The sequence below is a fragment of the Drosophila gunungcola genome (genome assembly GCF_025200985.1).
Source record: "Drosophila gunungcola strain Sukarami chromosome 3L unlocalized genomic scaffold, Dgunungcola_SK_2 000002F, whole genome shotgun sequence".
NCBI lineage: Eukaryota > Metazoa > Arthropoda > Insecta > Diptera > Drosophilidae > Drosophila > Drosophila gunungcola.
Genome location: NW_026453178.1, coordinates 2,372,760 through 2,387,058, shown reverse-complemented (window position 1 = coordinate 2,387,058; position 14,299 = coordinate 2,372,760). Strand labels below are relative to the sequence as shown.

General features: G+C 44.7%; 3 protein-coding genes across 3 annotated transcripts; all 3 read right to left on the bottom strand.

Annotated features, from left to right (window-relative positions):
• Nucleotides 1-8: 8 nt before the first annotated feature.
• LOC128257373 (cell division cycle protein 27 homolog) lies at nucleotides 9-3,651 on the bottom strand. The gene is made up of 3 exons (XM_052988366.1): nucleotides 3,048-3,651; nucleotides 2,913-2,988; nucleotides 9-2,840 (listed from the first exon to the last, which is right to left on the bottom strand). The coding sequence occupies exons 1-3, from the start codon at nucleotides 3,069-3,071 to the stop codon at nucleotides 244-246; spliced, it is 2,697 nt and encodes an 898-aa protein (XP_052844326.1). The 5' UTR covers nucleotides 3,072-3,651; the 3' UTR covers nucleotides 9-243.
• An 811-nt stretch (nucleotides 3,652-4,462) lies between these two features.
• LOC128257188 (mediator of RNA polymerase II transcription subunit 4) lies at nucleotides 4,463-5,463 on the bottom strand. The gene is made up of 2 exons (XM_052988065.1): nucleotides 5,132-5,463; nucleotides 4,463-5,070 (listed from the first exon to the last, which is right to left on the bottom strand). Exons 1-2 carry the CDS (start codon nucleotides 5,366-5,368, stop codon nucleotides 4,531-4,533), a joined length of 777 nt encoding a protein of 258 aa, XP_052844025.1. The 5' UTR covers nucleotides 5,369-5,463; the 3' UTR covers nucleotides 4,463-4,530.
• A 203-nt stretch (nucleotides 5,464-5,666) lies between these two features.
• Nucleotides 5,667-10,049, bottom strand: LOC128257156 (uncharacterized). The gene is given in 5 exon segments (XM_052988023.1): nucleotides 5,667-6,389; nucleotides 6,391-6,559; nucleotides 6,925-7,347; nucleotides 7,417-7,533; nucleotides 9,979-10,049. Coding segments are annotated over 5 exon segments (1,131 nt in total). The 3' UTR covers nucleotides 5,667-6,038.
• Between the last annotated feature and the right edge of the window lie 4,250 nt (nucleotides 10,050-14,299).

The window sequence follows — 14,299 nt, the reverse complement described above, 5'->3', positions numbered from 1 at the left end:
GTGCACAATTTTGTTTAAACCATTTACTTTGTTGTATATTTTAAATTACTAATGCTAAACGTTATCTAAACTTTATTATACTTCATAATTGGTTTGCTTTCCGCTTTACGACGACAATACAGCAGCAATCGATCTGGTTTTGTTTTTGTATCCTTTTTTGTATCTGTTTCTATGTTTTCCTCTGTTTACTGTGTGTTTCTGTTTAACGTATATACAACCGCGTGGATTTGGAGTCTCAGCTCCCTAGTAGTCGCTGTCGTAGCTGCCGTCCTGCTGCGCCTGCGTGGAGTCATCGGACCGCTCCGAGTTGGGCTCCAGATCGATGTTGGCCGGACAGCAGCTGGGATGGGCCATGGAATCGAAGGCATCTTTGATTTGATTGTTGGCACCCTTGGGATCCAGGTCGGTGGCCCAGCTGAAGTGCATCAGGGCCAGGTCCATGTTGCCGAGCGTCTTGTGTATCTTGCCGATTAGATAGAACACCACCGACTCCTTGGGCACGATCTCCTTGAGCTCCTCCAGCTCGCGCAGCGCCTCCTGGTACTTGCCCAGCGAGAAGTAGATGGAGCCGCGATGGAATCGGGTCAGCGGATTCTTGGGATCCAGCGTGGCGGCCGTGTTCAGCGTTTGCAGCGACAAGTCCTTCTTCTTCATGTAGAACTGCATGGCGCCGATGTGCACCAGGATCACCGAGTTCTGCGGATTAATCTTCAGAGCCTTCACGTAGTGGGTCTCGGCCAACTCGTACTTCTCCTGCTTGGAGTAGATGGTGCCGATACCGAACCAGGCGTTGTAGTGCCGCGGATCTCTGACCACGGCGGCCCGGAAGTAGTCCATCGCCTTGTCGAACTCCTCGGTGAGCACGAGCTCGTGGCCCAGCAGTGTGTAGCTGTAGACGAAGTCGGGATCCACCTGCACGGCCCGCTTGAAGAACTTGATGGCCGTCTCGTGCTCCTTTTGCAGGGAGAAGCAGTTGCCCGACACGCACCAGGTCACCGGACTAGTCTTGTCCTGGCTAATCAGATCCTGGGCCAGGGCGGACAGCTCCACCTCGCGTTGCAGGTGCCATAGGGAGGAGGAGTAGATCTCCATGTAGTCCAGGCGACACGGCTCCGCCTTGTGGATGCTCTCGAAGATCCCCACCGCCGCCTCGTAGTCGCGCATCTCGTACCTGGCCAGTCCGATTAGCGACTGCACCCAGCTGGAATTAAGCTGGTGCTTTGGTATCGTCGTCTCCAGCTGCTTCACGGCCGCCTTGCACTGGTAGTTGGACAGCAGCTGATAGGCCTCGGCCAGGTCACGCAGCAGGCTCATCAGTCCGTCGGCCGACTGCTTCTTGAGTCCCATCAGCTGGTGGGCCATGGTCTGGGCATTGTTCAGGCTGTTGTTCAACAGCACCTTGGCCTCCTCGGCGGCACTGCGACCGCCGCTGTTGTTGTTCGCCCCCGACGACGTGATGGTCTCCACCTTTTCCTTGCGCTTCTCGGACAGGTGGTGGGACTTCTCCTCTATCAGTTCGCTGTTCAGGCAGATCTTGGTCATCCGCGACTTGGTTTTACGCGGCGGCGAGCGTGGCTGCACGAACTTATTGGCTATGTTGGGCGATTTATTGTTCTCCTTCACCGAATACGAGTTGCTGAACAGCCGCGAGCTGCGACGCACTGCAGCATTCGGATTGGGCGGCACATTCAGGTTGCCATTGTTGCCCACATTATTGTTATTCGGAGTGCGGGGCGTTATGTTGCCGGCCTGCGTGAAGACGGCCGGCTTGTTGAGGCTGCCCTCCTTGCGATTGATGAGCCCGCCCACATGCGTCTTCAGCTTCTTGCCCATCATCTTTGGCTCCTGGTTGACCTCGACCAGCATCTGCGGCATCGGCGAGTAGCTGATGTTCATCACGGGCGTGTGGTTGCCGATGAAGGAGCCATCGTTGCCGGTGCAGGGACTAGTCAGCGGCATTATGCCGAAGCTCGGAGTGGGCGGTGAGATGGCCGACAGGTATTTGAACTGCTTGCGGAAGGGTGTGCCGCTGCTCATGTCGTACAGTTGCTGGTGCTGCTGGCCGGCCGTATCCTGCGGATAGCCCATGGGCGTGTCCTCCAACATCGCCAGCGTGCTGGAGTTCTGCACCAGACCGCCGCGCAGCATGCTGATCGAGCTGTTGAGATTGTTGTTATTATTGTTATTGTTGATGGGCGTCACCAGGTTGCTGTTGTGGTTCTGGTTCTGATTCTGGTTGATCTGCTGCACCTGCTGCAGCTGCTGCTGCTGGTCCACGGGCGTGGTCAGTATGTAGTTGGATATATTGCTTAGGTTAGTAATCAGAGACTGGCGCTCCTGCTGCTGCTGGCTCTGCTGCTCGGCGCCGAAGAGCACCATGGCATTGGCATTGGCGCTGCTGCCCTGGCAGGTGTTGAACACATCCGTGCTGTGGATCTGGAATATGGCCGCCGCGTCTGTGTCCTGGCCCAGCAGGCACAGGTCCGCGAAGGCGTGCCACATGAAGGGGTTCAGCTTGAGGGCCCGTCGCAAGGCGCTGATGGCCAGCTTATTGCGCTCGGTGCGCACGCAGATCTGGGCCATCAGCTGGTAGGCGAAGCAGGCCAGGTCGCCAAAGTCACGCTGCAGCTCGTCGCAGTTCTTGGCGTCCGCGAATCCGGTCGAGATCAGGGCGCTCTCCGCCTCGGCGTACTTCTTCAGTTGGTAGGCGCACTTGGCCAGAAGGAATCGACACTGCGGCGAGGGGCGCGGCTTCTCCTTGAGCAGCCAGTAGGCCTGGTGCACCTGGTTGGAGCGAAAGTAACTGGTGGCCAGCAGGAATATCGTCTCGTCGCTCTCAACTGAAACGGGTACACAAATAGGTGGCGAAAATCAGCTATGTACATGGAGACCACAAGGACCTTGACCCTTACCTTCGGAGCACAGGCGCTCCGCCAGGAAAACAGCATCCTTGAAGTCGTAGTAGTTCAGGCAATGCCATATGGCGGCCTTTGAAAAAAGGGAGAGTTTTTTTAGAGGCCAGGTGGACCGAATAGCTATTGATTTACCTGCACGGGCTCTTGAATCATCATGTCTGACGCTCTGACTTTCTAGGGGGCTCTCTATTTTTTAGGGTCTTGTGGCTTGGCTAAATAATTGTTGGCCTTACAATAATTCAAACATGCAGAGTGTAGAAATCAAACAAATTATCATGTCGCCACACGCTTCTTTTTTTTTTTTGGCAAATTTTCCACCAACAATATCGGATTGGAAAAGTAAAAGTTTGGTGTGCTGTGTGCTGTGTTTTGCTGTGTATATGTAACCCGAATGCGGATGCGGGGTGCTCCTAGTGGCGATGGCGTTGTCTGTCGTTCCCTGACCACTCCACTTCCACTTCCACTTTTTGATATTGCAATTGGTTTGAGTCGAGCCTTCGCTTCTGCTTCTGTACACACACACTGCGGACTGGGGGATCGGAATCGGTTTTCTGACTCAGTTTTCGAGGCTTTGCTTTCGTTACAGACGCACACGGTTCAAATCTGCGATGGGCGCCGACACTGGACTACACCTTGGCCACATTTTAGCTACTTAAAACACGCTGCACTCGCGTTGCATTCCATATTTTAAAAGCAAAATTACGAGTGTTAAGAGGAGAGCTGTCAAACAGTGTGACCGCGGAGCTGTTGAAAATATATACCGTCCGGCACGAAAAAATATACTTTTTATATACCATGTTCACTTTTGATATATACCAAAAAGTATATACTATTAAAACATAGTTTAATTAGTAACATTTATTATAAATCAAGTTAACGATTATTGACTTATGTATGCAGGATTAAATTAATTAATGTTAAGTTTGTTCAAGAGATAGGCAAATAAAAAATTCAACTTGGAACACGCTCTGTTAAGGGCGTGGGAATAGTTTTAAAGATTGCGTCGAAGTAGTATTTTAAGTATTTAATATACCAGAAACGGTCACGATAGTAAAGTGAGGCAGTGACTGGGTGACACAAAAACGTCAAGGCTATTTTTTAAATTTAGTTTATTTTAATTTTTTATTATTGCAGTTTTATGATTTTTGAAAAAAAAAGCCTTTCTCTTAAACTTTTAATTATTTTTTATTTATTTTATGACGTAACCATAACTTTTATGTAAAGCATTTAAAGCCAACTACTCGTTATCGATGCTCGGTGGTCGAGCTAATTTAGAAAAATTTACTGTTATATGTTATTAGAGGAAAACTATAAAACTATATTTAAGCTGGGTTCTGCAAGTTTGTTATAAACAATATTGAATATTTGTATGTATCTTGAACCAATTGGCGTTTAAAAAAAATGTATAAATTCATATCTTTAAGTACTCACATTCTTATATGATAGATATCGATGAAGAATTTATTATTACTATCATTATTTCTATATTCCTACTATGAACCGCTGCAAATAAATCACATTTACAATAAAAACATTTGCAACATTACTTATTTGCCTTATAATGCGCTTTTATTTTAAATACTAAACCACTAGCTTAAACGACATTTAATCAATCCTACTGAGAGTCGCTGGAACTGGAGCTCGAGCTGTCGGTGGACATGACCTCGACGTCGTCCTGGGCGCGGGTTTCCAGGGCCACCGTATTCCCCGAAGCGCCCATGGTCATGTGCAGCTCGCCCAGATTCCAGTTGAATTGGTTCTGGAAGGCATTGGGCACTTCGCCGCCTGCGCCGCTGCCACTCCCACTTCCTCCGCTCCCGGACAAGGATCTCTGCTGCTCCGAGGGAATCCCACTGTTCTGGTGCGTCACCGGGCCGCCGTTGATGTTCTGTTCGGATTTGCCCAACAGCCCGTTGCGCATCTCAATGTCCGTGGGATAGGGGCGTCTCAAGTCGCCAATGCACCAGGTCAGCGGAGCACTGACTGCGTTGGCGGAGCTAATCCGATGGGCGTACTTGATCAGCTCCTCTGAGGAAACCGGTCGCTTGTTGGCCTGATTGATGCTGGCCAGCTTTTGACGAGCCTGGAAAATGGCCGTAGACAGGATGAGCTCAGCATCCTTCAGAGACTTCTGCAGCTTTTGGATCTCCCGGTCCTGATTGGATATGTAAAATTCTCAGTTACTTATTTTTAGGCAATGGTGCGATTCTACATACATGCACTTCCACCTTGGCACGCAGCTTGTCCATCGCCTCCTCCACTTTGGCCTGCTCCTCCGCCAGTTCGAGCATTTTTCGGAACTCTTCGTCCTTGGCCACCAGTAAATCCAACAGGTCCACCAGCTCCGTGCTGGAGATCTTCTGGTGGGCCTGCTCGATAAGCTCCTTTGCTATCATCTCGATGTCGTCGATCAGGAGCAGCAGGCGCTCCTTTGTGCTCAGGTGGAACGACATTATCACGTTAAATGCCAATATTGTTGGTCAACAATCTGCAACTTGTTTATTTCCCACACCGCAATGTGACCGTAGTTGGCTAGCAGAATTATACCATTAATACTAAAATGAAACATTGACACGTTTTAGAAATACCAAGTTCCAAGGCTGCCAGATTTGGTTCAGATTGGCGTTGCCATTTGCTAAACTATCTGTTAGAGATGGTACAATTTGAAATTTCTTTAGCCCAATGTAAAATTACACTGTCCAGAAATATTTTCTTGTAATTTATTAAATTTTAATTAACAAAACCAGGTGGTTTATTTTTTCTGTATTACGTATTATTTGCTTGTTTATTTCTCATGTGTTACAATTGCAGTTACAATTTTAGCATAAAACTCTCTTTTTTTGATTAGCCGAACGAGCGGTAAACCTTCTCAAATATGGCAGATTACAATACTCTCATGTATCCTCTCGTTTCCGTCCAGTTTCTCTCTTAAGACATACAAACTAGCAAGCAACTTGCAGCAGGTACGTTGAGGGGCCTTGTTAATAACCGTTTAGAACTAGTAGATAGTCTTATAATTAGTTAAGATATAAGTGGTTTATACGTTTCTATGCATATTTTTCGCTGTCTCCGGCTGAAGGATCCCCCCATCAAACCGTATATGTATGTATATAACAACAAGAATCAATATCGCTGGCTCTCCCGGTCCGAATATTTGCCACTCAGCTTGCTGACCGAATAGCGATCGGAGTAGGCATCGTACTTGTCCGCCTTGTAGTTGATCTCTTGCGGCGTGTATCCAATGTTCTTCTGCCAGTGGCGCGTCCAGTAGAGATCCTCGTTCCGCACCTGGGACGGCGTCTTGGCGTCCCGGAACACATACACACAGTAGATCATGCAGCCGATCAGCGTGAGGAAGCCGAAGATCAGGAAAACGATTCCCAGGATCCACACGTAAAGCGGCTCGTAGAACTGCACCACGATCACAAAGCCCAGGGTGACCAGGATCAGGCCCAGATTCAGCAGCAGCATCAGGACAACAGACGCCCTTCACATTCGGGCAGAATGGGTTGGGTGCGGACATCGTCTCGATCTTGGCACCCCTCCTGGTCGTCGAACGGGCACTGCGTCCGGTTTTGGCCGTACTGGCCACCGAATAGACACTCCGTGGGGCTCCTCGGGACACCGGTCGCTGGCTGTAACGACTGTAATAATATTATAATTATATTAATTTTTTGTCTCTTTATTTAAACAAATATCTCCAGATAAATGTAAATCAAAGCTGGTAATCCTCTTAATTATTTTGCTTCTTTTTATTATATTTTATACAAAATGTTTAACGTTTACTATTCAAATGACCTATTACAATTTTAAGCTCTATTATCTCCTCCTTACCTTTTAAAAATATTAATATAATATATAAATATTCGGCTAGGAGATTCCTGGTAAATTTTATAAATCATTATATCACCGTTGGTTTTAACCCTTCCATTTAAAATTTACTAGGATTCTAGGATTCGTATTTGGTTGGTTAATGTTATATATCAATATGTTCCCACCCGCGACTTGCCTGATCTCGGAGGGCGCCTTGTAGGCGGCACTGGTCACATAGATGTCGCTGCCAGCATCCCCGGCCTGGTCGTAGCTGAGGGCGGACGGAGCACGCGGCGGCTGGCGCGTCGGCGGCGGACCGCTGAGCGAGCGGGGTCCGCCGTTGTCCGGCGAACTGGAGAGGCCCATCTGACTGTGGCTGTAGCTGCTCTGGAGGTGCTGGTGGTGGCCGTTCGCCGAGGAGGAGCGCTTCTTGCGCCCCGGATTGTACTGCGGCGAGATGCGCTCGTGGGTCAGCGTGTACTCCGAGTAGGTGCGCTCCGAGGGAGCGCGGTGCGAGTGGGTCTCGTCCCCGTCCGTGGAGTAGCCCCGGTTAGAGTGAACGTAGGGCGGGTCCGGAGTGAGGCGGCCGTGCGTGGCCACATAATGGCTGCCCTTCAACCTGTAATTGGATGGCAAATCGCGAATGTTAATGCTATACCGCCGACTGGCTGCTAAGTGGCGCACTCACTTCTTCACCTTGTCTCTCGTGCATTCTGTATCTCTTCCGCTGGATGTATCTGTATCTTCTGCTGGCTCTTCGGCTGATTGACTGCTAATGGACCCGACTAGCAATTTCTCGAAGTGCCTGCAACGGGGGAAATAAAACAAACACACGATGAGCTTGGCTTCATGGCAATTGGCTTTTAGCTTCACTCTATCGGACAGCTTAGAACTTTTAATTAGAACGATGAAAGTCTCATTTAGCTGCACTGAATGCAGTGTATCTAGACTGCACCCAAATCCGATAAATATAACTAGGTCGTTGGTGTTTCTAAAGCTTTAATGTGTTCTGTGCTTGTAAATTTGTCATTGTAAAACTCAGAAACAACACATTTGGCTCATAAAGACACTAATTTATGCAAATTTCAGTAAACTCAGAAAATTAAAGCTTGCGTCATTTGTAAAGTGTGGATTGGGTTGACACCTAACTAAAAAATAATTTCAGTTTGGACCTTAAATTTTTTTTTTTAAACACTACAAAACGTTCCTATTCCAATCCGATTGTGTTACATTTTCTGTATAAATATTGGCCAGATATTATTTCCAGCCGTGTGGACATTAATTGAAATCGGAGACAAAGGATCATAAACAAAAAGGTCTTTCGATAAGCTTTCATGCAATAAAGTCGTGAGATGCGAGACCTGCCATTAATTTTCCTTTTTGCAATCAAAACAGACCAGCGTAAACCTCCTTTACGTCTTGCATAACTTATATCAATTTATGATTCTTCAGCGAGAAGGGCACACCCATCTTAATGATTGGAACTGCAGTTCGTTGCACTTTTATCCCCCCATTTTGGCTCCTGGCCCACCGCAGCCTCTCAAAAAGTTGGAGAAATTCGTTCTTTCAAGTTCATGGCAGAGAAATTGAAGTTGCCCGTCCTTCGGCGCCGTTCGCCTGCAATTTGTCACTTGGTCACGTAGTGCTCGGTTCTGGGTGCGTCACTCCAACCGAGGTGACAGTTGCGAAAGGGAGCGCCAGCGGGTTAAGGGCAAAGGCAAAGGCAGAGGCAGAGGCAAGGGCAAACTGGTTCCAGTTCCACCAGTCGCAAACTTAATCTCTGGCTGATGTTCCCATGAATTTGTTTACGCACCCTGGCAGAGAATAAATCAGCATTTTTATGACATTCGAATGTGTCAATCAACAGGTAACATATTTCCACAAGGAGTGTTTTTATCACATTTAAGTTTTTGATGGAAATGTATGGCTTGCGTTTGGGTGATCTTAAGGTATTGAAAAGAAAAACTACTACTACTACATTAATGAAACAAATATTATAAAAAAAAAAACTATCTAAAACTTCGTCAATTTATATTGTTCATTTTTAGTTTCCAACTATATACAATTGGGTAAATTAACACACTGTAAAATTTGTTAAATAAAAACATGTTAAACAGATATCACTTAAATTGAAAATAATGCTTCTAATCCTTTTGTAAAGGTATTAATAATGTATTATTTTTCTTAGCGTATTATTACACAATTAATATGTCACTCTTTTTGATTTTCATCTTTTTATAATTTGGCGCACAATAATATTTAATAAAACCTTATTTTTGTACTATTTCTCTTGGTGTATCATTAAAGTCTTACTCTAGCAAAAACAGATCTATTTATGACATTCGAATTTGCCAATCAAAAGGCAATATGATGCGAAAGCAAACGTACTGCTCACTTTTTATATTTGGCAAAGAATTTTAACGAACCTGTTTGAGAATTCTGTCCATAATTTACAGTCTCTTGCGTAGCATATTATTACCATATACCGTATGACTGAGAAGAAAAATCATTTTCTTCACGACACTCGAATGTGTCAATCAAGAATATTTCTTATCAGATATGGGAATTTTAACGAATCTGCCTGGCAAATGTGTTTATAATTGGCCAGCTTCTCTGGCAGCATATCATTCACGCCTGGCAGCTGATAAAATTGAGTTATTGCCTCGATTAGGCCAATTAAAGGGTGTTGTTATCCAGCTAGCAGGGCTCCTCCTGCTCCTTTTTATTTCTATTTTTGCCGCTTTAAGGTCTCTGTCTCGGCCAGCCTTCTTATTATTTCAGCTGAAGCCAATTTCTGAGTGCATTTACATTTGTGCCCTGCCCGGCGGTCAATCGCGATACAATTGTCAGTTGGGATCTGGATCTGTGGATCTGTGTGTGGGGGTCTCTATTTGCGGTTCAGTCCGCTCAGTCCGCAGCAAACTTTCAAGTTCAATGCGGTGATTTCAGCGCCTGGGGACGCACATACACACAGAAATACACACTCACACACACACACACATACCACATTTATGGTGTGGGCGGGAACGTCGTCAAATGAAAAATCGAATTGGGGATTGAGGATTGGGGGTCGGGGAGTTTGGTTTGGTTTGGTTTGGTTTGGGAGACGGAAACCCAGAAACCAAAACAGAAACAGACAGAGCGACCCTTTCATCTGGTCTTCTTGAGCTTGGGCCTGTGTGGTCCCAATAGCTCTGGCTCTGGCTCTGGCTCTGGCTCTGGGTTGGATTTGGACCGCTCCACTCTTTACCGATTGCTGACCACTTCTATCACTGGGCGGCCATCAAAGCCGGAGCGACTTGCAACTCCCAAGCGTCGCATTTCCACTCCGCACATTGATTTGTTTATGCGGTTTTCGGGGTTTGTTTTGTTAGGCCTGGCTCAAAGCCTTCTCCTTTTGCGGCGCTGCCAAATGGAATGCGAATGCCATTAAAATGTGTTTGCTCTCGCATTCACCTTGGCACCGCGAGGCCTTAACATTTAACGCCACATAAACAGCCTTAATAAACCGTGAAAGCCTCGAGAATTCACTCGAGAGCATCGTTATCTTTGTCGTCTCCGTGCACAAAAATGTATGCACTACGACTTCTTATAAGCCGGTACTATATGTACACCGAAAAAATTATAACAATATCCTTACTTAAAAGAATACCATTTATGAAATATGATAGATAACTGAGTTAGTTATTATTTGAATAGATTTTAATTACTCTTATGAGTTTTTTTGATAATCAATTTTATATGTCCCTTTTAAGATAATTAATATATATATTAAAACCAAATTTAAAGGAGTCTTTCCTGTTGTGTACTATACGTTTTTGCCCCATCGCTCGTAAAGCATTTTAGATGGTCCAGGTTACACGAGATTTGCATTTTGTCGTTCGACCGTTAAAGAGGTGGCGCCCCAGCCATTGTCTTCGATGGATTTCACCACTTTCGCTGCTTCCGCCGCGGCAGTGGCAACAATGGGTTAAGAGCGGAAGGCGTTGCCAGCGAAAACGAGAAGTTAATTCGCGGCAATTTGTGTAGCACTAACGCCCAGGTGAGAAAAAACAGGGCGGCGCCACGAATATGACCACCGAAATGCAGTCCGTTTCTGTGGTCAAGTGTCATAAAGGTTGAATGAACGACTTGAACTTGCTGAGGGAGCAAAACCTGTGGTCAGCATGCAAATTTCATGGCCAGAGCGCAATATTTTCGGGGCGCGGTTTAGAAAGTTTTTCCCCAATGTGTACGTACGTAGGCTGTACATGTAGTAGATATATCTGCCCAGAAAACTGGGGCAAGGCATTCACTAGAACTGCAGGCCTGCGACCAAAAAATCTGTACCACTCAACCGCAGTCCAGCGCCTTTCACAAAAAAAAATCCACTGAAGATCGCTGAAGGATTGGGGGACGGGGACTTGGGCTCCATTACCTGGCCGAAAATTGCGGTTTGCCAATCCTCCATTCAATAAATATCCCACAGTGCCCCCAGAAGTGGTCACTAGAATAAATAATAACACACTTTACGTTGTCATTCTGCGGAATTTTGAGTTTCTTGTGCATTTGGTAATTTACCATTCGATACGGTTGCGCAGTAAGTGATCTTTTAATATTCATAAATCAGGCATTGTTTTCGGTTAAGTTTTTTAGTTAAGAAACGATATTTAACGATTATTTATATTATTATATAATTGAAAATTATGTTCAATATATTAAGGATTATACATTTTAATGGCTTTAGTGATTAATTGTTAAGTGTATATTTTTAAAGTCTGATTCTTCATTCTTTAAAAAATATTGATGTCTTTCTAGTATAGCAGTTCTAATATATATATTTTAAGATTAAAAAGATAATTTAGTTAATATATAACTAACGAAACCTCTCCTAAATTAAAAAAAAACTCCCACAGAAACTCATGTGTGGCAAACATTTTCTAGAAGGTTTAATTTGCAAACTATTTAATAGCTAAATGCATCATGCCTCTGACAGCTCTTAAGAACCATAGATTTTTATACCCATCTCTAAAGCAGTTAATAGTGCAAGCGTAAACTTCCCGATGTAGTTTTATAGCTATTCAAATTGGATCAAAATCATGGAATGCATTCGAAGAAAACACCCTTGCTTAATTGCGCACGACCATTAACTTTTGCTGCATTTTTTCGATAATCAGCATAAAATTTGATTGCATTGTTAAGAGCCGAACACTTAATGTTGATTAGTCTTGGTCTTCAAACTGGCTTTGTGAACAACTGGTCGGATATATACCATGTGGTGGAGGTATATATGTATGTATAGTATATAGTGCGTGGTCTCGTCTCCGATCTTAGACACTAAGTAGCCATGTCTGCCGCGCGTTAATCGCTTTTAATTGCTAAATTACGCGCTGAATGGCCGACATTGCGACGAGGGTCTGCAAACTATGTGTGTTTATATGTTTATATGTATATATGTTATAGTATGCCTGAAAATGGACTTGGAGATGGAGCTTAGAGTCGGATGCTGGAAGCGGAAAGCTGGAGACACGGCTGCGGCTGTTAACACGCCAAAGAGTCGGGATCTGGGACTGGCCAACACTAATGCGTGTAATTAGCCGCAAAAAAAGCGGCAAGACCACTTAACTGATTTATTAAAACGTTTTTCCATTAAATTTTTAACCCTGCAGGCTATTAAAGCCACAACACAGCACAACAGATGTAGAAAGAGGCCGCCGAGGAGCGAGAGGCATTTCGAAAAGGGCGCGCAGTCTTGAAAAATGAGCAGCGTTTAAAATTATTCAGTTCCCGGTACCGTGGGCCAGATTCTCAATTTCCTCCCTCTCTACAAACATACTATACTGTATATGGCATATATTATTCATATAGCATGCGCTAAGAAAGCAAAGTTCTCGAAAACTTTAAACAACTATCAGGGGTAAAGTTTTAACGGACATGTCGTACGCAAAAGGGGTCGTTAGTTCCACTGTAGCCGTTTCAAAGTGCCTCATGGTAATCCAACAAGTTGGCCCGAAAAATTCAAATGGGCGGTCAGTTGGCAAAACATTTTGACAACGACAATAGCCATGCAGCAGCAAACAGCAAACAGCAACCCGAAACCCATGCGAAAACCCCAAAAATAACAAAACCTAAGCTCCCAAAACTTTCTAGCCATAAATGCTCGCTCATGTCGACCAAAAGGCAAGGGAACAAAATTAATTATGGCCAAGTGCGGCATTGGGCGATGAAAGTGCGATAAAGATGCCATATTTCTTTTATTAATTTTTCAGCCATTTATTGCGGCGTTTGATGTTGCGCTGTGCCAAGTAAGCCATTAAAATCAATGGCCGGCTGAGTCGAAAAGAATCGAATAGAAACGGACTTAGAGTACCAAACAAAAAAAAGAGTTACAATTGCCGTTGTTGTTGTGTGGGCAAACAATATTAAATCTCAACACTCGTGCGGAGAAAGTTGACTTAAAGGCCTAAGCTATGGCCACTTCCTACCCTTCTCCCTTTTAATTCTGTTTTTTTTTTCGCAAGCTCACTTTAAACAACAAAAAATGGTGTTGTTTTTATATGAGCTCCGCCTTGAATTTTGCAATTGTAACAGCCAGCTAGCAAAAGCAAATGAAAATGAAGCTGTTGGCCCTCTGTGCTGGCCATGTTCGCTGGCCAAGACGATGAAAGATGAATTGCGCCAGCAAGGTGTCTGGAGGTCCCTTTTTCTGACTGCGTCACGTTTGCCACATCAATTTCAATCAACCTGACCCTGTCTTACGCCCTTTTTCTCCTGCTTTGCCAAGTGCCTGAACTACTCACATGTGGCTCTATATGGCCCCCTTTTCCACATCAAACGCAACAGTTGTCTTTGGCCGTAATCTCTATGGTTGGGATTGTCTTTGGGCTCCCATCTCCACAAACAGTTGGCATCAAGGGCTTAGAAGCTGAGCCAGCATACTTCAAAACACAAAGGCCCTGGATGAATTGAAGAAATAGGGAAATGCTTTTTATAAATTCTTTTCACTACCCTAAAGTTAATATTTATTGTTTTGTTCTTTTTTTTGGAAAATCAAAATAATCCCTTGAATGAATGGAGTTTTAATTTAGTAGTATGCTAAATAGGTAGCATTGTAGCATAGAAGATCACTTTATTTAAATTTATTGTTAAGCTAATAAGGAAAAGTCAAGTTTTTTGTTTCGTTTCCATTTAGTGTTTGAATTACGTTGAAAATGAAACGCCTTTAAGTTGTATATCGAACCTAAATAAAAATTTCATCCATAATGAAACTTTCGAACAATTGTGTTGTCTATATTTTTTATTTATTATTTGAGACATTTCAGTGTCTTCTTATTCCAGCGTTTCATTACTAAACATTCTATATCAACTTAAGTGAAGGGCATACATTCGCACTTCATTAGCACACTTTTCCAATATGGTTATGTGGGCGCCCGCTGTTTCGCCTTCTGGGTTAATGGTGCCGTCGCCTTCCGGCATAATTGCACTCCAGTGTACGCAGTAAATAAGTAAATTGATTTTCACTTTGGCTTGAGTGCAGACAAGGGTGTCGTACATTTTCAAACACACACAATGATCTGTTTGGACAGACGGCT

What these genes read in the sequence shown, in the direction of transcription:
- LOC128257188 (XM_052988065.1), bottom strand. Translation starts at nt 5,368, where the DNA reads ATGTCGTTCCACCTGAGCACAAAGGAGCGCCTGCTGCTCCTGATCGAC. An exon ending in GTGCCAAGGTGGAAGTGCAT is followed by an intron (nt 5,071 to 5,131) that starts GTATGTAGAATC and finishes ATATCCAATCAG; the next exon opens with GACCGGGAGATCCAAAAGCT.
- LOC128257373 (XM_052988366.1), bottom strand. Translation starts at nt 3,071, where the DNA reads ATGATGATTCAAGAGCCCGTGCAG. An exon ending in TGATTCAAGAGCCCGTGCAG is followed by an intron (nt 2,989 to 3,047) that starts GTAAATCAATAG and finishes CTTTTTTCAAAG; the next exon opens with GCCGCCATATGGCATTGCCT. An exon ending in GGAGCGCCTGTGCTCCGAAG is followed by an intron (nt 2,841 to 2,912) that starts GTAAGGGTCAAG and finishes TACCCGTTTCAG; the next exon opens with TTGAGAGCGACGAGACGATA.